Genomic DNA, 23,105 nt, shown 5'->3' on the forward strand with positions numbered 1-23,105 from the left:
AACGGCCCTGGCTATCCCATCAGGTGCCGCGCTGGCTTGGCGTGCATGTGAAAGGATAAAATGTCTCACTCTTGGCGTCTAGTGAAATTAGCCTGTTTACCCACCGCTGCTATTGGTGAGTATTTCGGCGATTGGTTGTCATCTTCCCGACAAGCCGAGATGATTGTCGTGCACCGAATCCTCTGTCCCCTGAGACGGCTCGGTTCAGCCCGAGTTCCAGTTGTTGAAAACCTGACAAGAATGCCTCACAGACGTGATGTGCACTGTCAGTCACCCCAGATCTACACCAAGCGATTCTGGAAGACTACTACGTCTGGTTGTATGGCAAAAATTGCAAGTGCACAAGAGCTTCAGCAGGCCTTCCAAAGTTAGACATAGCCAGTCCCCCGACAAAATTGCTCCGGCATCTGACACCTGCACGGGATTTAATTAATTTTGGAAATGAGGAACTGGCCACCTCATGCGGGGTCGTGCATTTAATTGGCGGAGGCACATTTCACCCAGCAACCAAACTGGACGAAGACCCTGGAAGTGGGCATAATCTTGTATAAACCCTGATACATTTTTGCCCCTCGGACGACATGGTGTAGGGCGACCCAGGAACAGTAAGCTTCCAGGTCGCGGATGAAAGGATAGTTCACTAAGACGCCGATTACATCCGGCAAACCTTGTCAGACACACAGATGTTCTTACTTCTTGCCTGGCCATTAAGCAATCAGGTGGCACCACAATGTCTGAGCGTGGTGGACCGGCGTTGCTATACTCAGTCTCCCGCACTACTAGCTCTTGGGCTCAGGAGTAGCCGGCCCTAGCAGAAGCCCACTCCACTACTATTTTCTCTGGACCCCTGAGTTACACGTCCATCTCCTGAGCTTGATACCCCATAGCTCAGTGTGATAATTTGTAGAATTGTGTCATTGGGACGGTGCTGGGTGCAAGAGCAAATGCTTCTGATGGGGACTAGCGTACCAGATTTGCTTGGTCCGGCCATCTATTGGATAGTCTCAACCTGGGGTAAGGCCCAGCATTTACAAAAGACAGAAAGAGCATTCGGAGACCCGGGGCTCACCGAGGGCCAGTGATAGGTGGAAGGACGCATCATCATCACACTCAGGCGTGTATAATTCCATGCCGGACAGGGTTACTGGACCGATGAATTCAGGCGCCAGGAGAACAGACCACCATATGCTGTTTGCCGAGTCTGTGAACGCATCACACAACCCTTCTCGTACCCTGCGTATAATTAGGCGCAGGGTTGAATATAGTAGGCAGCCAACAGGGTCTGCAGGTCGGTTCGTCTGCCAGCATGCAGAAACCAGACAGAAACGGTCGCATCCTGCATAAAATAAATTAAAAGGACGAAATGCGGGGGTGGAGGCCATGCTGACCACTGGTGGCCTGCGAGGGTCCTCGTCCAGGAACTTCCGTTGTTGGGCACCTCCTGCTTTCTCTCGGTGCAAACCGTGATGTTCCCAGCGTCAACGCTGCCGATGATCGTCTAACCCCGAGGCTGGCCTGCTCACTTCCCCAAAACAGGAGCTGAGTTCCCGCGTGGATATATTGTGTTTTTCTTCCTCTTCACCGTCTTCGTTTGATGAGCCTTTCTTTGCTTTTCTTCTACTTCTACCCTCATTGTTTCCTCGGACAATGAACACTGCAGCAACTAACTGATTACCTGCATAACTGACTCGGACTACTTGCTCGGTCTATTTGATCCACTTGCTATTTCCTCCTCTGGCAAACAAGGATCCCTGCTCTTCGGTGCATCTAACCTGCTGGTCTCCCTGCGACTCGGTGCCAATGGCCCTTTCGAGTTAATCTCGCCACCCTAAAGTGTCTCAACGGGTACACTTCCCGACTATCCGTCAAGCAAAAGTCTCCAGCAAACTATCCCCCGATCGCAAAGCAATGTTTCATACGTTCGAAGGGTTCGAGAACCCAACTCTTCCGACTACTGTGCGCGGACGCAACCAACGTCAACAATCTGTCGGACGCAGAGTCACTACGCTCCGGGCCTGCACATCTTGTCGGCACCGAAAAATAAAATGTGACGGAGAAAAGCCATGTGAAGCATGCAGATGGTATAAAAAAGCAGATTTGTGTCAGTACTCTGATCCTCGGCCATCTCGCAGGTGTGACTGTCCCCTTCCTCTACTGCAGCCGCGATCGAGGGATGACTCGAGACTAACAAATGTATCAATCAAGCAGGCATGTGGAGAAACTATCGACCACACTCGATGAATTTAGAGGAGTGCTTGACAAGCTCTTCCCTGGCATTCCAGCGGAGACCCTTGTCAACTTGCCTCGGGACAAGCTCTTGGAGCTGACAGGCAAGGGGGCTTCCCAGATGCAGACGCAAGCGCCACACCCGGCATCCCCAGCAACCTCGGCATCAGTGGAGGCTCACGCATCTCTGGCATCCAGCGAAGACGGCAATCTCGAGTCTTTACAAACCATACCTGATCACACAACTGATGATCGCGATTTGAAGAGTTCCGAGCTCACGAGTACCGTGTCCGACGATGTCAACGCTTTATCTCTCTCGGCCAAACAGCCATCCTCCTATTTGGGTGTCTCTTCCATCCATGCTGTGTTAAAGGTGATAGTATGGCTAGAGCCAAGCTCCCTCTCTCACCTGTCTCGCGCACCTGCCGCAGGAGTTCGTCGGGATTCTGTCATGGAGATTTCTTCTCCAGAGGCCCAGGCCTGGCAGGTCTTTGGGTCTCAGTCGCACCATGGCACTTCAACTGTGCCCGAGTCTCAACTGCTTGACGCTTACTTTACCTACTTTCAACCGTTTGTTCCAATGCTGGACGAACATTCTTTTCGCCAAACGTATCTTTCTTCGCGCAGGAAGGACAAGCAATGGCTCGCGTTGCTTAACATTGTCTTTGCTTTGGGCAGCATAGCAGCCACCCCTGCCGATGACATGTCTCATCAAGCATATTATATGCGGTCAAAGAGCCATTTGGATTTGGAAAGTCTGGGTTCCCCGCACGTGGAAACCATTCAAGCTCTGGGCCTCATGGGTGGCTATTACCTCCACTATAGCAGCCAGCCCAACCTCGCGTACTCCATGATGGGGGCGGCATTGCGCATGGCCGCAGCTCTGGGCTTGCACAAGGAAGTTTCGGATGGTCAATACGGCAACAGCAGAAATAGGTTATTTTCAGTTGATCACAAACGTCGAGTCTGGTGGTCTCTGTTCTGTCTGGACACGTGGGGTGGCATGACCTTGGGCCGACCAAGCATGGGTCGACTGGGTCCAGCGATCACCGTCAAGTTGCCACATTATAGGGAAACAGTATGTCTTCCCTTTTCTGATTTTCTTTTCTTTCTTTGCTAACCTATTAGGGGAATGTGCTCGACCTTCTACCACTTCTGGAAAATGTGCGATTCTGCAAGATCGCGACACAAATCCAGGAGGTGCTGGCCGTAGCACCGTTGACAAAGCCTCACGAAATGGCAAATCTTGATAGCCAGCTTCTCGAATGGTATGATAACCTTCCGTATATTCTCAAAGACCACGAGCCATGCTCGGAGTCGATCGCAATCACGAGGACTGTCATGAAATGGCGATATTACAATCAGCGGATGCTTTTGTATCGCCCCACCCTGCTCAGCTACGCCATGCGCCGCGTACCATACATTGTGCTCAGGTCCGAAGAAAGGACAGCTATTGAAAGATGTAGGGAGATTGCCGAGGCTACCATACAGGATGTAGCTGCCAAGGCACAATTCCATCAGATGTCAGGCTGGAACGCAGTATGGCTTATCTTCCAGGCTGCGATGGTTCCTCTTCTAGGACTGTTCCTCAATGATGGTACAGTTGATGACCCGAGAGCGACAGCTGAAGCATGTCAGGCCCAAGTGGAAACAACAATGCTTGTCCTAGAGCGCTTGGAACCTTGGAGTCCAGCCGCCAAATCAACGCTAGAAGCCGTTTCCCGGATCTTTGAGGCTGGTAAACGGTGCCACAATGTCACCGGAGAAGCCCACAGCATTAACAGCGGTAGCTGCGTGACAGCTACTGAAGATCTTGGCGCAGTGCCTGGGGTATCCCCGTTGCAAATCGACTTCGGTCGCGCAATGCCACACGAGAATGGATTTGTGGATCCGTTTGAGCCCCAGTTTATCAATGATTCTGCTGGGCAGTATCTTTGGGACTTTCTTAGCTGGAGCGACAGTAACTTGTTGCAGGGTTTGGCTGATATTGACAATGTCAACAACGTACCACTGTTTCCCCAGGAGGAAAGGAATACAAAGTATGGAAGCAGCGAGAGTACTTATTATGGAGGTCAATTGGGAGATTCAACATTTTTCATCAATTCAGGGCCGTCTTTCTACTAGGGTGGTGCAGCCTCATCGCTGCTGGTGTTCAATTCTGTCACATGGTGTTTTATTATTCGCTCGCTTGGTACTTGTTACAGCTCATTCACTATCTTAGCGGTTTCAGATTACATAGTTATTCATGATTGATGCATTTACGGGCGATTCGGAGGATTTGTGCCGAGAACATGGTATCAGGATAGCAGAAGGTACTGCTTAGCAATATATTTTTAACCTTGAATGTACAAACTAGCTATGGGTCAACACATGCTAATGAACTCTGATAGAGGAGGGCACCTCTTCATTATAAATCAAGAACACAAACACACATCCCAAATAAATCCACGTATTTCGATTCCCGCGTCAGAAATGTGAGGCGTAGTCATAAAAGAAAGATATTTTGAATGAAATCCTCCTCTTCAAGACACACAACTTCCTAATCGGGCAAGATCATCTTCCTGCTGACTCAGCACCGATCCGGTCACGTTTCCTCGCGTCGGGATAGCTTCATCTAACCAACCAGAACCCACGATGCCCACCAAATAGACATAGGATGGTGAGATCAGCGAATCTGTACATACTAGCTACTACCATATTGCTCGGCGATCTACAACATCCCATCCAGCCGAAATCCTCACCACCAGGCTGCCACAGGAGTAAGCTATCACCGATGAAGTAACCAACCACAACACTACCTACCATCAAAATGCCCTCGAAAATGGCATCATCATCATCTTTCTTCCAATCACCTACCCTAGTCTACACCTCCGCCATAGCTCTCCGCGCCATCCTTCTTATCTATGGCGCCTGGCAAGACGCCAACTCCGCCGTCAAATACACCGACATCGACTACCTCGTCTTCACCGACGCAGCCCGCTACGTCTCCCACGGCGCCTCGCCTTACGAAAGAGACACCTACCGCTACACGCCCCTCCTAGCATGGCTGCTCCTCCCGACCTCCTGGTCCGGCCCATCTCTCCTCTTCTCCTTTGGAAAGGCCCTCTTCGCCCTCTCCGACGTTCTCGCCGGATGGCTCATCGCTAGATCCCTCGTCTCCGCGTACGGAATGGACGCTCCTCGCGCCTTGAAGTACGCTAGTTTCTGGCTTCTGAATCCCATGGTCGCGAACATTAGTACCCGGGGTTCCTCTGAGGGTCTGCTCGGAGTGCTGGTCATTGCTCTGCTTTGGGCTGTGCTTCGCAGGAGAGTGGTCCTGGCGGGTGTGTTGCTGGGACTGAGTGTGCATTTCAAGATCTACCCGTTTATCTACGGAGTGTCGATTATTTGGTGGCTGGATCGCGAACGAGACGGCAGCAGCAGCGCGTTAAAGAACGCTGCTGGAAGCAAAGATACCAGCATCGTCACTAAGATCATGAATTTCATCACTCCCCCCCGCATCATCCTCACCCTGACTTCCCTGGTCACCTTCACTCTCCTCAATCTCCTCATGTACTCACTTTACGATACCCCCTTCCTGCAACATACCTTTCTCCACCATCTCACGCGCATCGACCACCGCCATAACTTCTCCCCCTACAGTACCCTCCTCTACCTCTCTGCTGCAGGCGAGGTGCAGGGGAACTTTGAGTCATTGGCGTTCATCCCGCAGTTACTTCTTTCTGTTGTGGTTATCCCGCTCATCCTGGCGAAGAAGAGTCTTCCTGGGGCAATGCTCGCGCAGACGTTCGCATTTGTTACCTTTAATAAGGTTTGTACGAGTCAGGTATACACCCCCTTTCCTTAGTTTACTTACGACGAAAGCAGAGCTGATAGGAAAATCGTCGTAGTATTTCCTCTGGTACCTCATCTTTCTCCCCTTCTATCTCCCGGGTTCTTCGATGTTGAAGGCTCCGCGGTTTGGGAGCGTTGTGGCGGCTGCGTGGGTTATTGGGCAGGTATGTTCAATCCCTATCACATCACTTTCACTTTCTCTTTCATTCTTAAATCAAATATTTATTTTTGGATTGTACTGATTAATGAATGTGTGGCAGGCACTGTGGCTGCAACAAGGATATAATCTTGAGTTTCTGGGGTTGAGTAGTTTCATGCCTGGGTTGTTTTTGGCTTCGTTGGGGTTCTTTGCGGTTAATGTTTGGATTCTGGGGGTGATTGTTGAGGATGTGGGGGCTTCTTCTTAGTTGAATAGGTAGTTTGTTTTGTTTTTGGGGTATGTTATTATGTAGATTAGGGTGGAGGGTTGAGGTTAAGGGGAGGAGGGTGTGATGTACTTAGGGAGGGATTATAGTTGGGGGCATCCCGATGTGTTAGAAGTGATCAATGTGGTTGGGTACGGACTACATAATTAGCATATTGGTTAGGACAACATTGGAATTACAAACCCATTTTAATTTATTGAAGGAAACAGCATGTTTGAAGATTAAGGTTATATATTCAACTCATATTTACTATGTAATTACGTATGTTCCAGGTCCTCAATGGATGTATGCCACCTCAACACTTAAGTTGGAAGACACAAATCTAGTACGTCGCTGGTCAGAATAATCCGCTCAATATCAGCACTTCTTCGGCACAACCACAGTCATGGAAAGACTGGATCGCAATTTGACATCCGTGCTAGTTCGACTTGCAGAAACCAGAAAGAGACCTATGAAGGGAAGAAGAAGGTAATAAATTAGTATAGTAAATAAGCGGGTAGGCAGAAGGTATAAGACATAAGCCCCGCAGCTAGTAGATCAATCAGTCATAACTCCGTAGAATGCATTACAGCTCTTTCTTTGCGCGGATTTCCCTGGGTGGCCGGAAGTTGCCGGACCGCAGCTCCTGCCACGCCAGGTCGAATCGTGCACCGAGTAGCCAGGCAGTGAAGATCTAGTCTGGTTAGCTGGTTCGGTGATACGTAAAGTGAGGCACATACCATAACAATCGAGGTGATGAACACAATCACCACCATCAGGCCCATCATAAAGTACATGTCCTTACGGGTCTCGGCGTGCTCCTCGGCCTGCTTCTTCTCCGCCTCCGTCAGCTCGCCAGTGATACGACGCTTGGCGGCCTCGGCATTCTGGCTGGGGAAGATGGTTTCGATCCATTTTTCAATCTATAATTATTAGCAAGGGTCAACAAAGAGTATATGAGAGGAGCATACCCGTCCACAAACAAGGCTGATCTTAAGGAAGTTAGGGTCCTTGGGAGTGTTCTTCTTGTGAATCTTGCGCGCATACTTGCGGAAGGCAGCACAGAGGATACGCAGGTTCTGCGTCGACTCGAACATCAGCTGGCAAGCCTCACCCTTGGTGATCTTGATGTTACGCTCGAAGATCGCGGGGTTGCGGAAGCAGAGTTCCAGCGTGGCAATGGCCATGGATTGCGGGATAGCGCAGAAGTTGAACACACTCTGCTCACGCAGACCAGCCAGGTAGAACAGGCAGTCTTCGACATGTTCCAAAGCATTCAACACCATCTCGGAGCTGCAGTTTAGTGCAGCTTCGCGGTGCTCGGGCTTGAACAGGTCTTCAAACTTGGTGACGTGCTTGGACCAAATCTCTTTGGGCCAGAAGCGACGTCCATCATCGTCGTCCTCTCGGATGTCTCGGATGATGTTGGTCTTTTGGAGGAAGAGTCCCATGGACTTGTGCAGACGCGCGCGTTCCAGCAGGGCAGGGTTACCAAACTCGGCCTCGACGAAGAGGCGCGTCAGTCCTTCACCGACCAAGCCAGCGACGTAGTAGCAGTACAGGTCGTATTCCTCGACGGTGATCACGCTGGCGTCATCGAAGGCCGCCTTGCGACAGTAATCGGCCATACCGTTGCCCATCTTGTCGGTGATGTCCTTGATGATGGCCTGGTAGGCGGGTTTCATCTTCTTGAACTCGGTGATGACATTGTGAAACTGAACCAGCAGCTCACGGTCCTTCTCTTCGGGGCGGTTGCCATTGAAGGTCCAGCCATCCTGTTCCAGGAAGTCCTTGAAGCCACGCAGCAGAGGTTCCTTTGTTTCCAAAGGAATCGACGTGTCGTCCTCAATCGTGTCCAGCCCGCGAAGTGTGAGGTAGAAGACGCAGACGGGCATCAACAGCTCCGGGTGGAGCTCCTTGATGACGGCGCTGAAGCTCCGACTGGTCAGGTCGAGGAATTTGAAGCAGGCCTTCTCGGTCTCGGTCTCGTTCTTCTCATCGCGCTCATGAACCGGGGAGTGCCAGATCTTCCTATGACCACGGGCAAAGCCTTCGTAAGCGTTGGCACAACACACTAAACCCCATCATAGCCGGTCGAGGACAAGGGCCGGAACCAACCATTGCATAATCGACCTCAGTTCCGAGGGATGAAAGGTGTAGTAGATGGCATTCGATGCGAGACCCATGGTGAAGGGTAGATTACGATCGAACGGTCAAAAATGACGGGATGGGGAAAAAAGAATTAGGGTAAAATGGGAATTATTACACGTAAGAAGAAAGGGAATGGAAGCAATTGCGGAGAATGACCGAATCAACGGAATTCGCGAGGAAAGAAAGGGATGGGATGGTACAATAATGTACAAGCACAGCGAGCGAATGCCTCACTGGCTGGGGAGGATGAGGTGGAGAGGAGATGGGGAATCCAGTCAAGCAGACGGGAGGAATGTAGGAGGAGGGAAGGAGGAGGGAGGAGAGGGAGAGAGGGAGAGGTAGAAGTGTAGAGGAAGAGGAAATAAGTAAACAATTGGGAGGAGAGGGTAAATCAGGGGGAGGGAAGAGGAAGAGGAGGGAGAAGGAGGAATAAACAGAAGACGAGGAAGGAAAAGAAAGAAGAAGAAGAAGAAAAGAAAGCGAAAGAAGGAAAATTTTAAAGGCCCGCTTGAAAGGCGGCGCGGCTAGCGGCTCTGGCTGGCGGCTGAGCGCGTGCAGGCGCAGATGCCGGTATTACCAGAGCAGTACACAGATACATGACATATCTGTAGTAGAACGTAGGGAATGCGACTATTGTATTACCATACGTGACGGACTGCCCGCCTCAGGCCATCTGCATTGGCAAGTGACTGTTTTGTCTCCCCGCCATGACGGAAGAAATCCAGCGGAAAACTAAAAGCCAAAATAACATCATTTAGGCAGAAAAAATTACAGGAGACACATCAAAACTGCCGTCTCTACCAGCCCGTCCTATTTCTGGTCGACATCGATTTCTGCAACTCGCCTGCCGGCTGGCCTTGATTTTCTGCATCGGTGACCGCTAGATTGATTGCGTGGTTGGGTCCTGCTCACATTGCCCGCCATGGTTGCCGACACTTCCTACTACGACGCCCTCGGGGTGCCACCCACTGCCACCGAACTCGAGATCAAGAAGGCCTATCGTAAACTGGCCATCATTCACCATCCGGGTACGTTTGCAGCGGCCATCTGGCTGTCCAGCGCTAACCGTCGTAGATAAGAACCCCGGCGATGAGACTGCGCATGCGCGATTCCAGGAGGTCGGTAGATACTTTTGTTTGTTTGTGGTCACGACATGCGCTGACTCCATCTCTACATGACAGATCGGTGAAGCCTACCAAGTTCTCAGCGATGAAGAACTCCGCAAGCGCTACGATAAGTTTGGAAAGGAAGATGCTGTCCCCGGTGGTGGTTTCGGTAAGACACATCTTGTCGCAGGAGACAGTCGGATACTAATGCCATGCAGAGGACCCCTCGGAATTCTTTGGCATGATCTTCGGCGGCAACGCCTTTGTCGATCTTATCGGTGAAATCTCGCTCATGAAGGACCTCACCACTACTATGGACATCACCATGCAGCAGATGGAGGAGGAAGAACTGGCCGCATCCGCCGAGGAGAAACTGAACATCCACGATGAGCAGGAGCACGCTGAAGGCACTGCCGAAGGTGCTGCTCAAGCTGCACCAACCCCCGCCGAGTCGACGACTGCCGCTTCCGAGAAGCCCGCCGCATCCCCGAGCTCCGGCACGAGCACCCCCCGCCGCTACATGGGCCAGCAGGCCATCATGGACAAGTCGGAGGAAGAGGCACGCATGGAGGCAGCTGGTCTGTCCCAGGAGGAGAAGGAACTGCGCAAGAAGGAGAAGAAGAAGGGTGGTTTGTCCCGGGAGCAACAGGAGCGTCTGGCGGCGTACGAGCTGGAGCGCAAGAAGGCGCGCGAGGAGCGCGTCAACACTCTGGCCACGAAGCTAGTGGACAAGATCAGCGTGTGGACGGAAACCGACAAGAGCCCCGAAATGACCCGAGCGTTCGAGGAGAAGATCCGTCTGGAGGTGGAGAACCTGAAGATGGAGTCGTTCGGTTTGGAGATCCTGCACGCCATCGGCGCCACCTATGTGCAGAAGGCTACCTCTTTCCTCAAGTCGCAGAAGTTCCTTGGTATTTCTGGGTTCTTCTCGCGCTTGAAGGACAAGGGTACGCTGGCCAAGGAGACCTGGACCACCATCTCCACCGCCATCGATGCGCAGATGACCATGGAGGAGATGGCCAAGCTGGAAGAGCGCGGTGGAGAGGACTGGACAGATGAGAAGAAGGCTGAGTACGAGAAGAAGGTGACGGGCAAGATTCTGGCGGCAGCGTGGCGGGGCAGCAAGTTTGAGATCCAGAGCGTGCTGCGCGATGTGTGTGACCAGGTGCTCGGAGACAAGCGCATCAAGCTGGACAAGCGCGTTGAGCGTGCTCATGCTCTGGTGATTGCGGGTAACATTTACTCCAAGGTATGCCACTACGTTTATCTACTGCAAGACCTTTGGGTGTATGCTAACTGGTACAGGCTGAGCGCGATCCCGACGAGGAGGGCGACTTCATGGCGTTCGAGCAGCTGATGGCGGAGTCGATGACGAAGAAGGGCAAGGAGGACAAGAAGAAGAAGAAGAAGCACGAGCACCATCACGAAGAGCCTACTGCCACTGCCTAGATACCTTGCATAGTCTATTTTTGTTTTCAGACTGGACAGTTGGATATGTGTGTAGCGAGTATATCAGATCGTAATAGAGTAGCAGATACCAAGTTCTGGTGTAGTAGCCATTGGACTGTTACTTCATACAACTAGTAGTATGGGTTGTGGTGCCTGTAGGGCTGAAACAGTCACGAGTAGTGCTACTGATCTCTCCGACGGAATTATATCTCGGCCGTAACGGTGTCCCGGTAATCAGCAAACTGCTACTACTACCGCCACTACTACTACTAAGTGACTCACCGTTACTGAGCCGGACATCTCCGACTTCCAAGGAACACTAATACTAGTAAATGCGGAGTAAGTGACGTCGTACGATCGAAGGTACACTGCGGGCTAATCCTGCAGGTGTAGCGGGATGCTGTAAGACGGCTGCAGGAGGAAGCAGTAGTGCTAAGAAGTTATTTTGTGTAAGTAGTATCTCCTAATACCACCTATGAACAACGCTGAGTACTATAACTAAAGTCACCTCATAAAACGGCATACCCTAAGGTACATGGCAGTGGTATAAACCTGGAATCGTGCATCCTACCCCTAACATTCACCGAGGCCCCTCCAGAATAAAACTAAGCCCTCCTACTACCCGTCCCGCCGTGTCTCACCTTCTGATAAGCTTTCCTACTGCCAGGAGTACTTCATCTCACAGGCTACTGATTCCCTCCCGACCCCGCTTTGGCAGGATTGCCGGTCTCTCTCCGAGTGTCTCCAACCCTCACGCGACCAATTACCACAATCAGCCACGGAGGGCTTTCCCGGACTCACCACACACTATGACCACTGCAGTATTGGATCCATTGCATTGTTCCTTTTATACCAGATTTGTCCTAGACTAAGCCGGTCTAAAGCTTCGACTCCGCAATATGCCTATCTCTACTACTTCCAACTACCAGCTAAACAAATGACCAACCAGCCCCCGCACATCTAGCAGGCTGTGCCAGCATTGATACGACGGAGTCCGCTATCCACTTCGTAGTCACATAGATAGATCCAATAATTATCCGCATGAAATTCTACCTATAAATCAAGACATTGCCCTCCCTCCACCATCTCCCCATGTAAACCCTCTCACCATCGTAACCATGATCCTCCTAACGGCACTTTTGTGCCTCCTAAGCCTCACCCTCACCACAGCCCTAACCACCAACAGAACCCACCCCTTCTCCCTCCCCTCAACATGGGGCAATCTCTCCCCCTACACCCCAAGCCCCGGCTTCGGAATTCCCCCAGGCACCCCGCAACAATGCCAACTAACGCAAGCACACATCCTCCACCGGCACGCACAACGCTATCCAACCTCGTACCTCCTCGACGCCGACAGCATGGAATCCTTCGCCCAGAAGCTGCAGAACTACACACAGTCACACCCAAACAGCACCCTCGCCACCGGCCCTCTCTCCTTCCTCAATAAATGGCGCTATCTCATGGGCACAGAAGCCCTCCTCCCCACCGGCGCCGCAACGGAAGCCACCTCCGGTGCGTTCCACTGGTCTCGCTACGGACGGGTGTTGTATGATGCCCCGGCTGGCATGGCGGATTGGAGTAATGAGTTGAATGTCTGGCCTAATGGCACGAGGAGGGATAAGCCCATGTTTAGGACGACGAGTCAGGCGAGGATTTTGGAGAGTGCGAGGTGGTGGTTGAGTATGCCTGCCTTTTCCCCTCCTTATTCCCTATTCCCATGGTCTATAGTGAGCAGTGTACTGATTAGGGTTCGTATAGGCGGCTTCTTCAGCAACATCGCAGCCAACAGCTCATCCGATAACTACGACCTGGTCATTATCCCAGAGGGAGATGGGTACAATAATACCCTGTCAGGAAGTTGTCCAAACGGAGACACTTCCGAAGGGTACGTTTCCCCCCTAAGAATCCCCTCTACACAAACATACTAACCTTATACCACCCACAGCGACGACTCCGCCGAACAATTCCTAAAAACATACACACCCCCCATAATCACCCGCCTCTCCGCCTACCTCCCACCCTCAATAACTTTAACCCCGCTCGACATCCTCAGCATGCAAAACCTCTGCGCATACGAAACCGCCGTGCTGGGCTCCTCCTCCTTCTGTTCCCTGTTCACGCCCTCCGAATGGGAATCCTACGCATACATCCTCGATCTGCAATTCTACGGGGATTACGGGTTCGGTTCACCCTCCGGTAGAGCGCAGGGTATTGGATATGTGATTGAGCTTGCGGCTCGCCTACAGGGGAAGCTTATAACCGAGCAGGTTGCCAACGTTAATATCACGTATGATAGTAATAAGGACACGTTCCCGTTACATCAGCCGCTGTATCTTGATATGTCGCATGATGATGTGATTGTTTCGGTGTTGGCTGCGCTCGGGGTGGAGTATTTTAATATTGGGGACGGGGATGGGATGAAGGGGGATATCAGTCCTAACGAAGTGCCCCTGAATAGGACGTTCAGGTTGAATCATATTGCGCCGTTCGGGGCCAGGTTTGTTACCGAGGTGTGGAGGTGTGAGGAGGCTTCTTCTGCTGAGGAGATTGTGGTGGATGTTGGGGGTGGGGAGGTGGTTTATGAGAATGAAGTGGTGAAGGAGGGTCAGGGGAGGGAGTTTGTGAGGTGGGTGTTGAATGAGATGCCGGTTCCTGTTGATGGGGTGTCTGGGTGTGAAGAGGATGCGGCGGGGGCGAATGGGTTTTGTGCCCTGGAGGGGTTCTTGAATGGGGTGGGCAAGATGCAGGAGTTGGCGGCGTTTGAGGAGGCGTGTATTCAGGGGGCGGAGAGTGGTGGGGGGCAGGTTGGGGATGGGAGGCCTTAGTTTTATTTCTATCATGACTTTGTAGAGAAGTATAGTGTGTGGAAATGATGGGTGGATGCAAAGGTATGATATTGGTATATGGTATGGTATGCTAGAAAATCACGCGTATGGGTATCTAGCTCAAATAGCTGCCGGCCGCCATCTATCGCCATCAACACGAAACAAATATGAAAACAAACAGATAGGAAGCAGACTAAATGCCAGCTTTAGTCAACAGAATAGCAGTACACCAGCTTAGTCAACAGAATAGCAGTACACCAGCGACGCCGTATTAATCTAGATAATAGTAGGTATCAGCCATCCTCGGAAGGTGGCTCGGAGTCGCTCCGACTCGATGGACGAGATAGCTCCAGCTCTTGCTGCTCGTGCAGCTCGTTGAGCTCATTCAGCTCATTCAGCTCCTCCGGGGTCAGCACGCGTCCGCCCAGCTGCACGTCGTTCACATGCACATTATATTCCAGTGCGCGCTGTCCCTCTCGGATCAGCTCTTCCGTCCATCCCAGACACCGCTTGAGGCTCTGGTTCAGCCGCTGGCTGTCGGCGAGAAGCTCCTGATGCTTTGCCAGATCAATGAGGAACCGTTTCTCGTCCCGCGCACGATGCTGGGAGTCCTGATCTGCCTGCGAGTCGGGACTCACCACCCCATCTTCCATGGAGTCTTCGTCGCTAAAGTCGGAGAGCTCTTCTGGCGACCGCACAGACGAATGCTCGCTCGCTTCCTCGACTTCAGGAGGAATCGAGAGAGCACCGGACACGGACCGGCTGGACGTCGCCATGGACAGACGCCCCGAGCGACTGAGGCGTCGGTATCTGCGCAGCTCTGCATTCTGCTTCCGCATTTCCCGTTCTAGCGTGCGGTTAATGGCGAGAAGCGACGAGTTGCTAATTTCCAGATCCATGATCTTCCGCTCCGTACGCGCATTGAGGGCGCCGTTGGCCTGTCCGCTTTCCGACTTGGACGGGCTCTGCATCCCCGAGTTATGCGTATCCACGGAAGCGATGGATCCGTTGCTGAACACTCGCGGCCGGAGGCCTGGCAGTGGTTCAGACGCGATAGTGCTGGCGTCGATCTTGGGTTCTGATGGCGATATGATAAGCGGGCTTGGCCGCAGCCCTTCCCTCTGAGGAGGGGAGAGTCCACTATTGGCAGAGTCGAGACTCGACGACTTCACGTGTCGTACAGCTGGGATCGGTCGCGCTGATATACTGCTCAACGGGGGACTATGGGCCTGTGACCCGGCGTCAAACGAGTCATCCTGCGACCCGACTACCGACGGCCCATCAGACAGCCGCGGATTCGAGTCCACCCTGGCCGGTCGCAGTCGCGGCGAGGCAGACGGCTTCGCCGACACCACCGATCGCGTCAAGCCAATCGACCGACGTTTATACGTCCCCCCTACCTCACTCACCGGGGACTGCCTCTCTTGCGCCCCGTTCGCGTAGATAAAAGTGGTGCCGGACGTCTTGGTCTGCAGCTTCGGGCGGGGCTCCTGCTCGGAAATAGTCGAACGTGCATCAGATGCATGAAAAAACATGGGGGCTCCGGCTGAATTATCCGACGCAGAAGTCGGACGAGAAAGCTGGTTAGACTCCATCGTCACGGTCCTAGCCCGGGTTGTCCGCGATGGTTCCAGCATTCCCCCCCGAACGGGACTCCGCTCCGTCCGGAGTCGCCCCGTATTTGACAGCTGGCCCACATGTGGTTGTGACCAGGAAACTTGGGGCGACGGTTGCTGTTGCTGGTGCTGGTGCCCGTTGGTTGGGGTGTTGTTTGGGGAGGAAATAGCACCATCGCGTCTGCTGTTGCGGGAACCGGATCGAGGGGTAACATTGGCACTGAGCAGGGATGAGGGTGGCTCGGGATCCCGCTTGGAGGGGACGGACGAGGGATGTTCGGAGGGAGTCAGTCGCTTGGGAGTTCGATACCCCCCGGGAGTAGCGAGTCGAGGAGTCAGAGGGGATTTCTGAGAGCGATGAAAGGCAGCGCTGAGGGCGGGGGTGAGAGGTTTGGCGAGATGGCCATTGTTTTGTTTATCGGCGGCGTTCATACTTGCGGGAGTCGAGGGGCGGAAAGGAGAGCGGCTCATGGCATTGCGACAGTAGTGCTCGAGAATCTGCAAGCATGATGATGGCACCAGCCAGTCGACAGCGGGTTCTTGTTGGACCGTCCAGGTGATGAGAGGAGGAGGAGGAGGAGGAGGAAGAGGGAAAAAGAAGAAGATGGGGAGGGAGTGTGGGATGACGATGTAGTGCGTTGAATTTGTTGTTCAACACAACAAACACCGGAGGAGAAAGAGAAGGATAATAATTAATTAATTGTTTTGGGTGCAAAACATCCCTCCCCCACCCCAATCCGGCTAGTCTCTGGTGACTCCCCCTTTCACCGCAATTCAGATCCCTTAATCAAGGTGTGTTTCTTATCCCGAATTTATTCTCTTCTTCCTCTGTCTATACATTTCATGATATATACATTTGGCTTGTAAATTTATCACCACTTGAAACCATTCATATCTTCAAAAATAGTAGCATAGATAATTTCAACTGCACCACCCTTACTGATCGCAGTCACCCTTCACATGGGCTGACCATGGGTGAAGTCGGAGCTGCGGCTCTCTCCGGAGTAGTAACCGGACAACCATCACGCCGATCACCCCATCACTCCCTACCCTACTTGACACTAGATACTCTGTACACGACTACTCTACTATAATCCACGGAACCCGGAGTATATTTTTCTGATCTGATCATCTGACAGATGTGATTGATTGATTGATGGAATTGATTGATTCCCTGCAGTCCCTTATCAGTTCAGATCTCGTCGATCAAAAACATTACTGTACGTCTCCATGGCGAACCCGAACCTACTGCCGACACGTGATGCGTGACAAACTACTGAACTATTCGGGGAATGCAAGGGGCCGTCTGCCACGTTGATCTTCGAAGAAGAGAAGCAAGCAGGAGAGAAGGAGGGAGGGGAGGGGCTAGACTCCACATTCCTTCCTGGTTGTCAATGCGGGTTTGTGATATGTGGTGAAGTTTATCGGGGGATCATGCGGGTTGGTGTGTATTTACTGATCTACTTGTGTAGTGTTGGTGTTGACGAGATACTTGGTGAATACTACTGGAGTCGCTAAGTTGTTGTGCTTTTTCCAGTGTATTGTTATCCCTTTGTGGTATTATTTGTAAAGTAGCTAACTATAGCATCCTCAGGAGTACCGTGGATGGGTCCTCGTTTAATGTAGATACTCCCGTCAGGACTTAACTAACCCTTAATTAGCCTATTAATAGTACCAGCCAACAATTAATCAATCCAGTATGACCAACCAACCCCTTCATGCATGCAATACGGCCTTACTGCGATATTTATGGCATTAAAATCTCATCGTCAAGGCCAGGTACCCGACCGTTAATGTGTCATGGTGAATAGCACTGAGTCCAAGTTCTAACTTTCTCCTATATACAAGTTTGTCATAGTACAGCCCTTATAGTTTCTTATTATACTCAGGCGGTGCAAACTGGGCTATCTCTGATCTATATCACGTACTGTGGACTGATAATATCCGACGAAGGTCGCGAACGGGTAATCGCCAGGAGCGACCTTTTGCATTGGATAATTGCATTCCTCATTGTCACAGTTTCAATCTGATCGATCTTTTCTGCCCGAGACTAAAGTGCCTGCCATGTCGGTGTCAGATGCAATGCCACCGTGGCCGGCAATAGTGCGGGACGTGCGTGCAGCGCGCCTGCCATGCGGTTAAACGTCCTGCTGGAGTAGACTACCGTCCACTCCTAGGTTGGCTGGGCGGGAAGAAGCCCAATCTGCTGAAAGAGTATGGTGCGACCATACAACGTCTTCACGAAAAGAACAACCGTTTCTGTCGCGGATCGGGCGATTCCGTTGTCCTCCGCTTCCGTGTCTTCGATGCAGCTGGAGCCTCAGCCGGAACAGCATCTGAAGCACCCTGAACAACCTCCTTGATCGTCTGTCTTGACAAACAGTAGTCCACATGGTCATTAAATGCACGATCCTCCGCCACCTGAGGTCGGGAACAGATCGGACAATCCCAATAGACTGGCTGCGACGGTGATGCAGCCGCTTCATCCTGCCTTTCTGTAGATTCAGATACCTCCTGGCTCAGCTTCTCCAGATCATCGAGCTCCTCCTGTAGTTCCTCCCGTGCAGCTTTCTCAAATGCCTCCTCTGTTTCGATCTCCTGTTCGACCGGAGGGTCGGCCATCTCCGAAGCGGGCTTTGGCCGCGAAGTGAAGCCGAAGAGCTCTATTCCGACCTTCTTCGTGCTCACCAGATTGGTGCAGCGAAGGCCAAGGAGTCGCATCTTCAGATCAGGCATCTCTTTCTCAAGTTTCTCCAGCATCGGAAGAGAAAACGCGTACAAGTCCTTGGCAGTCGACACCGCCCGTGGAGGCTGGCATTGTCGTGATAGAACCTCAAAGGTGGCAAGCTTGACCTTGAGAACCAATGTACGACCCTTGAACTCGGTCCGTGCCAGATCTTTTTCAAGCTCCTCTGCTATCGACCACAACTTCGCTCTGAACTCCTCTTTATTTCCGATCTCATGGAACGTCCTCTCCGTTCCTACGCTCTTGCGCTCGTAGTTCTCCACCGGCTGAATCTTCGTTCTACCCAAGCCGAGATAGCACTGCATCAAGAAATGGAACGCTTTCTCTCCAAAAAGTTTAGTCAATATGGCACGCTGCGGATAAATGTCGCCGCACGTTTTAATGCCGATCGCATCAAGCTCACGTTCGAAGACACGGCCGACGCCATTCACCTTGCGGACCGGCAGCTCCTCCATGAACCTCATGATCGCTTCCCTTTCATTAGGAACGCAAAATTGACCGTTCGGCTTATTCTTGTTGGATGCGATCTTGGCTATTTTTGCATTTGCCGCAATGCCGGCAGAGACTGAGATCTTAGTCTTCTCCAGGACCTCTGCGCGCATGCGCTGGACCGCCTCCTCGGGGTCAAGCTCATTTTCTGTACAATACGCAGTCAGATTGAGATACGCCTCGTCGATACTAGCGCTTTCGAACGTGGGATCATATTGTGCGAATATGGCGCGAATCTCCTTTGCCTTTTCCGTATACTTCTCGTAGTTCTGAGGCAGGCAGATCAACTGAGGACATAGCTTTTTTGCGACGAACGATGCCATGCCACTCCGGCAGCCGAACTTTCGTGCCTCATAGTTGCAGGTCGTCAGCACTCCCTTGCCGACTGCCATAGGGACAGTCTTCAGTTCCGGACGGTCGAGTTCTTCCACTGCAGCAAAGAAAGCATCACAGTCAACGTGGACAACATGCTGCGACAGGTCTCGCGTCAGTTCTAGCTCCGCAAGAAGCTGGTCAGCGCGTCGTAGATCCGCCGACAGATCTAGTTTCTCGAGACGGGCTTTCTCTTTGAGAATGCGTTCAATCTTGACCGTCAAGACCTTGTCCCGATTTTGCTCATGATTGAAATACTTGGAGCCTTTGGAGGCATTATAAATGATTTCCGATACCTGCTAATCTTAGCTATACTCCTAGACCGTAGTGGCATACTCACCTTTCGCTGGTCCACGGCATCCTGGCCCGCTTTGGTCAAAGACGGTCCTAAGAGTTGATATTTCAAGGTGTCATAGCTTTCAGCAGACTCCACACTGTTAGACGCCTTTGCACCATCATTTGGCTCCTCGCCCGAAGGCTCCATCTCTGATGATGGAAGCGAGGATGATGGACATAAGATTACCCAAGCAGGCAGCTATTGCGACGCCTGATCACGTGAACACGCGTGACGGGCCGTGTTTCACGTGCCGGCTGATGTCAACTCATCCGAGCAGCTGCATCTCGCTGCCAGGCACACAACCGCTTCCATGTGGATTCTAGATTCGGAGGGTGACTTTCTGGGTGGTAATATCTTCACTCACTGCTTGATGGGTTTGGCTGATTGTCAAAGGCAAGCGCGTGTGGCTGCGACCGGGGAAGAAGTATCTCTTCGGTCGGATCAAGCAAGATGGAGGTAAGGTGCTGAGACCATGATCAAACTCCGCTATACTAACTTTGGTCGCATGCAGTCCGACATGCTATTGATAACAAGTCCATCTCCCGAAAGCATATGATGATCGAAGTTTCACCTGTCAAACCAGGCGATGGAGTACGATGATCGAATTCCTCTGCTTTCCCCGCTAACTGTTCAGTCGCATATCTACACCAGATCGAAAATTGCCGTGCGCGACTTGGGCTCGAAATATGGCACCAAAGTAGATGGTAATACGGTGAAGGATGAAAGTAAAGACCTGACTGGTGAGGAGCATGAAATTAAGTTGGGGAGATACGAACATGCGCTGCGGTAATTACCATGGCAAGGAACAATATCGGCAGGGACTAACCATGTGGTTACTAGGATCCAGTGGCAGCCAGTCGTCCTTACCTTCTCCTTTTCCTCGAAAGAACTCAAATCGAAAGATCCCCTGGCACAAGTGCGCTCCCGTGTTGAGGATTTGGATATCAAAACGATTGTTCCGTACGTTGTCGACCACACTACCCACGTCGTCCAAAAGAAACGGAATACTGCCAAAGGTCTGCAAGCATTGGTGAATGGAAAGTACATCGTGCAGGACTCCTATATCGACGCCTTGGTTTATGCGGCTACTCCGAGCGACCTAGAGAACCTTGAGTCGTTGTCCCCGTTGGAGGCCGATTTCGACACTGCATGGCCGGATGCAATGGCACACCTTCCCCCGCCTGGCAAGGAAACCGTACAGAGACCAAAGGAAGCATTTGCTCCGAGACCCGATAGAATAAATATCTTCGATGACTACACATTTGTGTTCATGGACCCTGCGCAGTTTGGAAACTTGCAGGATGTTATTACGAATGGTCACGGGAAGGCTTTGCTTTACCAAGTGGAAGAAGGGGTCACCACGGCAGCAGAGATCGTGCAATATATGAGAAATGCGGCTGGCGACAACGGTCTCGGGAGCCAACGGGATGGCCCTGGCGGAGTGGTTCTTGTTCGATACGTTGCGACTGGACGCCATGAGAACTGGTGGGCCGAGCTGGGTAATGAGGTTGCTTTGTCGACCGACCAGCGCGTTATTCAACAGAGCGAGTTCCTGGACGCTATTCTGGGAAATGACGCTTCTGGCCTGTGCCGTTCTCTTCCCGAGGCCCAGGACATGGATGCAGAACCCACTCCACCAGCTGCTACCCCTGATGTTCAAGAAGTCCAAAACTCACAGCCCCCGGCGGAAAGCCAGCCGTCAACGAAGAGGAAGCCACGAGTTCGAGGATTTGTCAGTAAGATGAAAACATTCGATGATGGCTTCGATATCAACTCTATCCCCGCTCATGCTCCGGAGAGCGTTGATGATTCGCCGCCTTTGATGGGAATCGAGCCATCGCCGGCACAACAATCGCAACCGCAAAGCAGCCTCCACGAGGAGGAAGAAGGAGAAGAAGACATGGTGTCAAGCCTACTGCCGGGTGCCCAAGCGATGAAACGTCGACGCGCTCAGACGACGGCGAGGACCAAAGAAGAGCCCAGTTCTGAGACGAAAGACGAGGCCATGCCGCGGGTGAAACGCCAGAAACTGGACGTACTGGAGGCCGCGCGACAGCACCGGGAGGCCGAAGATGCGCAGCGCCAGCGTCAGGCGGAAGAAGCGTCGCTGCAAGGGCCTCTTGAGGATGTCAATGTGGAGAAGCTCAAGGGACTTGCAATCGTAGAGGAGATGGAAGTGAAGCCGAGACACGTGAGCGAAGGAGACCGACGGTGGGACGATCGGTGGAATGGACGCAAGAACTTCAAGAAGTTCCGCCGCAAGGGCGAACCTGGACAGCCCCGCTACCGCATCCAGACGGTGATAGTGCCACTAGAGGAAGTGACGCGAAAAGACTTTGGGATTGGGGACCACTACTGGGTTAGTAATCGCACGGAGCAGAGTCCAGCAGAGAGTCCAGCCGAACGGGCTGTCAGCCAGGACGCAGCGGCATCCCGCTCACAGTCCTCGGCCCGGGTCGAGTCGGAGACACCAGCGCCCAGGGAGACCCGAAGTCAACCCCGGGTGCAAAAACGGATGCGAGAAGAGCAAGATTCGGATAGCGATGATGGGCTTCGGTTCCGATTCCGTCGCAGGCGATGATTGATGCTCAAAATGTAGTTAGATAGATACCTTGAACCATGGCCAGTTCGTTTTCAGCTTTTGTGCGTGAGAATGGGATATTGAATGTAGTTGAATGAAGATTGGTCCACCATCGCATGGCAGGGAATTGAAGTGAATGAGATGGATGTGTTGCCATGTTGCCATAGTGTGGAGAACCACATGCGGGGGAGCCAAGTATCCAGGAAAGTGGATATGCTGGGTAGACAAACACAGTCCTTATGACGCTGTTGGGCATTAAGCGGACCACCTCATAGGCGCATTACCGTGAAGTGTTGTGGTGGATGATATGCGGTCAGCCGTGCATGATGCGAACCAACTTGCCGAACCAATTTGTATGATATGATCAACTTTAATGAATAATAGTATCGAATTTGGAGTGTAACAGTATCTGTAACTAAAATATTACATCATGAGAGCAAGTAGAGTGGACACTCCCATGTGGTCTGTGCCATGGCTCATCCAAAGTGGCCTGGGAATGGAGCCCCCCCGACCCGCTGGGCTGACCCCGTTTGAGATGTGTTTCAAAGGGCCCACGGGAACCAAACACTGATTTATGTGAAACGATACACTATATATGTATCTTGCTTGATAGATAGTAGTCGATTGTCAATTATCTTGGGTCTACAGGTGAGATGGCGGTCTGGAAATCAACCAGCTAACTACGAAGTAGAATATGCACATGATTAAGTAACAGTATGCTAGCAGTCGAGGAAAAAGGGGTGGATACTTACTGCTGTAAGTAGCATTCAGGTGGTGTGATGAGTCCAGCGGAGGAGAGCGTGACCACCAAAATCACTAACTAACCTGTAAACCTGGTTTGGGGGGAACCCGAACAAGGCTGTGTTTTGGCTTTTCCCGTCTTGCCGTAAGAATGACTTGCCGGTCATGGTGAATGTGTGCCTGAGGAGAGCCTGGAAGATTCCCTCTCTCTCTGTTTCTGTTTCTCTC

At 52.0% G+C, this 23,105-nt stretch overlaps 9 protein-coding genes across 9 annotated transcripts; 6 read left to right on the plus strand and 3 right to left on the minus strand.

The window, feature by feature from the left end:
* Positions 1-60: 60 nt before the first annotated feature.
* Positions 61-372, plus strand: AKAW2_81139S (uncharacterized protein; the record flags this gene model as incomplete). Its single annotated transcript, XM_041682238.1, has 1 exon — positions 61-372. The coding sequence occupies one exon, from the start codon at positions 61-63 to the stop codon at positions 370-372; it is 312 nt and encodes a 103-aa protein (XP_041549100.1).
* A 1,536-nt stretch (positions 373-1,908) lies between these two features.
* AKAW2_81140S (putative C6 transcription factor) lies at positions 1,909-4,350 on the plus strand (the record flags this gene model as incomplete). Its single annotated transcript, XM_041682239.1, has 3 exons — positions 1,909-2,132; positions 2,209-3,304; positions 3,355-4,350. The coding sequence occupies 3 exons, from the start codon at positions 1,909-1,911 to the stop codon at positions 4,348-4,350; spliced, it is 2,316 nt and encodes a 771-aa protein (XP_041549101.1).
* Positions 4,351-5,035: 685 nt separating this feature from the next.
* On the plus strand, positions 5,036-6,467 carry GPI14 (glycosylphosphatidylinositol-alpha 1,4 mannosyltransferase I; the record flags this gene model as incomplete). The annotated part of the gene is made up of 3 exons (XM_041682240.1): positions 5,036-6,052; positions 6,117-6,224; positions 6,321-6,467. 3 exons carry the CDS (start codon positions 5,036-5,038, stop codon positions 6,465-6,467), a joined length of 1,272 nt encoding a protein of 423 aa, XP_041549102.1.
* Positions 6,468-7,050: 583 nt separating this feature from the next.
* Positions 7,051-8,650, minus strand: erg9 (bifunctional farnesyl-diphosphate farnesyltransferase/squalene synthase; the record flags this gene model as incomplete). The annotated part of the gene is made up of 4 exons (XM_041682241.1): positions 7,051-7,158; positions 7,205-7,387; positions 7,436-8,495; positions 8,583-8,650. 4 exons carry the CDS (start codon positions 8,648-8,650, stop codon positions 7,051-7,053), a joined length of 1,419 nt encoding a protein of 472 aa, XP_041549103.1.
* An 887-nt stretch (positions 8,651-9,537) lies between these two features.
* Positions 9,538-11,170, plus strand: AKAW2_81143S (DnaJ domain protein; the record flags this gene model as incomplete). Its single annotated transcript, XM_041682242.1, has 5 exons — positions 9,538-9,643; positions 9,690-9,733; positions 9,797-9,890; positions 9,940-10,970; positions 11,027-11,170. 5 exons carry the CDS (start codon positions 9,538-9,540, stop codon positions 11,168-11,170), a joined length of 1,419 nt encoding a protein of 472 aa, XP_041549104.1.
* Positions 11,171-12,288: 1,118 nt separating this feature from the next.
* On the plus strand, positions 12,289-13,995 carry AKAW2_81144S (histidine phosphatase family protein; the record flags this gene model as incomplete). The annotated part of the gene is made up of 3 exons (XM_041682243.1): positions 12,289-12,850; positions 12,929-13,055; positions 13,116-13,995. 3 exons carry the CDS (start codon positions 12,289-12,291, stop codon positions 13,993-13,995), a joined length of 1,569 nt encoding a protein of 522 aa, XP_041549105.1.
* Positions 13,996-14,288: 293 nt separating this feature from the next.
* AKAW2_81145A (uncharacterized protein) lies at positions 14,289-16,082 on the minus strand (the record flags this gene model as incomplete). The annotated part of the gene is made up of 1 exon (XM_041682244.1): positions 14,289-16,082. The coding sequence occupies one exon, from the start codon at positions 16,080-16,082 to the stop codon at positions 14,289-14,291; it is 1,794 nt and encodes a 597-aa protein (XP_041549106.1).
* A 1,767-nt stretch (positions 16,083-17,849) lies between these two features.
* AKAW2_81146A (uncharacterized protein) lies at positions 17,850-19,702 on the minus strand (the record flags this gene model as incomplete). Its single annotated transcript, XM_041682246.1, has 2 exons — positions 17,850-19,514; positions 19,559-19,702. The coding sequence occupies 2 exons, from the start codon at positions 19,700-19,702 to the stop codon at positions 17,850-17,852; spliced, it is 1,809 nt and encodes a 602-aa protein (XP_041549107.1).
* Positions 19,703-19,865: 163 nt separating this feature from the next.
* Positions 19,866-22,136, plus strand: AKAW2_81147S (DNA damage response protein RcaA; the record flags this gene model as incomplete). The annotated part of the gene is made up of 5 exons (XM_041682247.1): positions 19,866-19,902; positions 19,949-20,011; positions 20,067-20,146; positions 20,190-20,341; positions 20,396-22,136. 5 exons carry the CDS (start codon positions 19,866-19,868, stop codon positions 22,134-22,136), a joined length of 2,073 nt encoding a protein of 690 aa, XP_041549108.1.
* Positions 22,137-23,105: the final 969 nt, after the last annotated feature.

Source organism: Aspergillus luchuensis, chromosome 8 (genome assembly GCF_016861625.1).
Source record: "Aspergillus luchuensis IFO 4308 DNA, chromosome 8, nearly complete sequence".
NCBI classification, from domain to species: domain Eukaryota; kingdom Fungi; phylum Ascomycota; class Eurotiomycetes; order Eurotiales; family Aspergillaceae; genus Aspergillus; species Aspergillus luchuensis.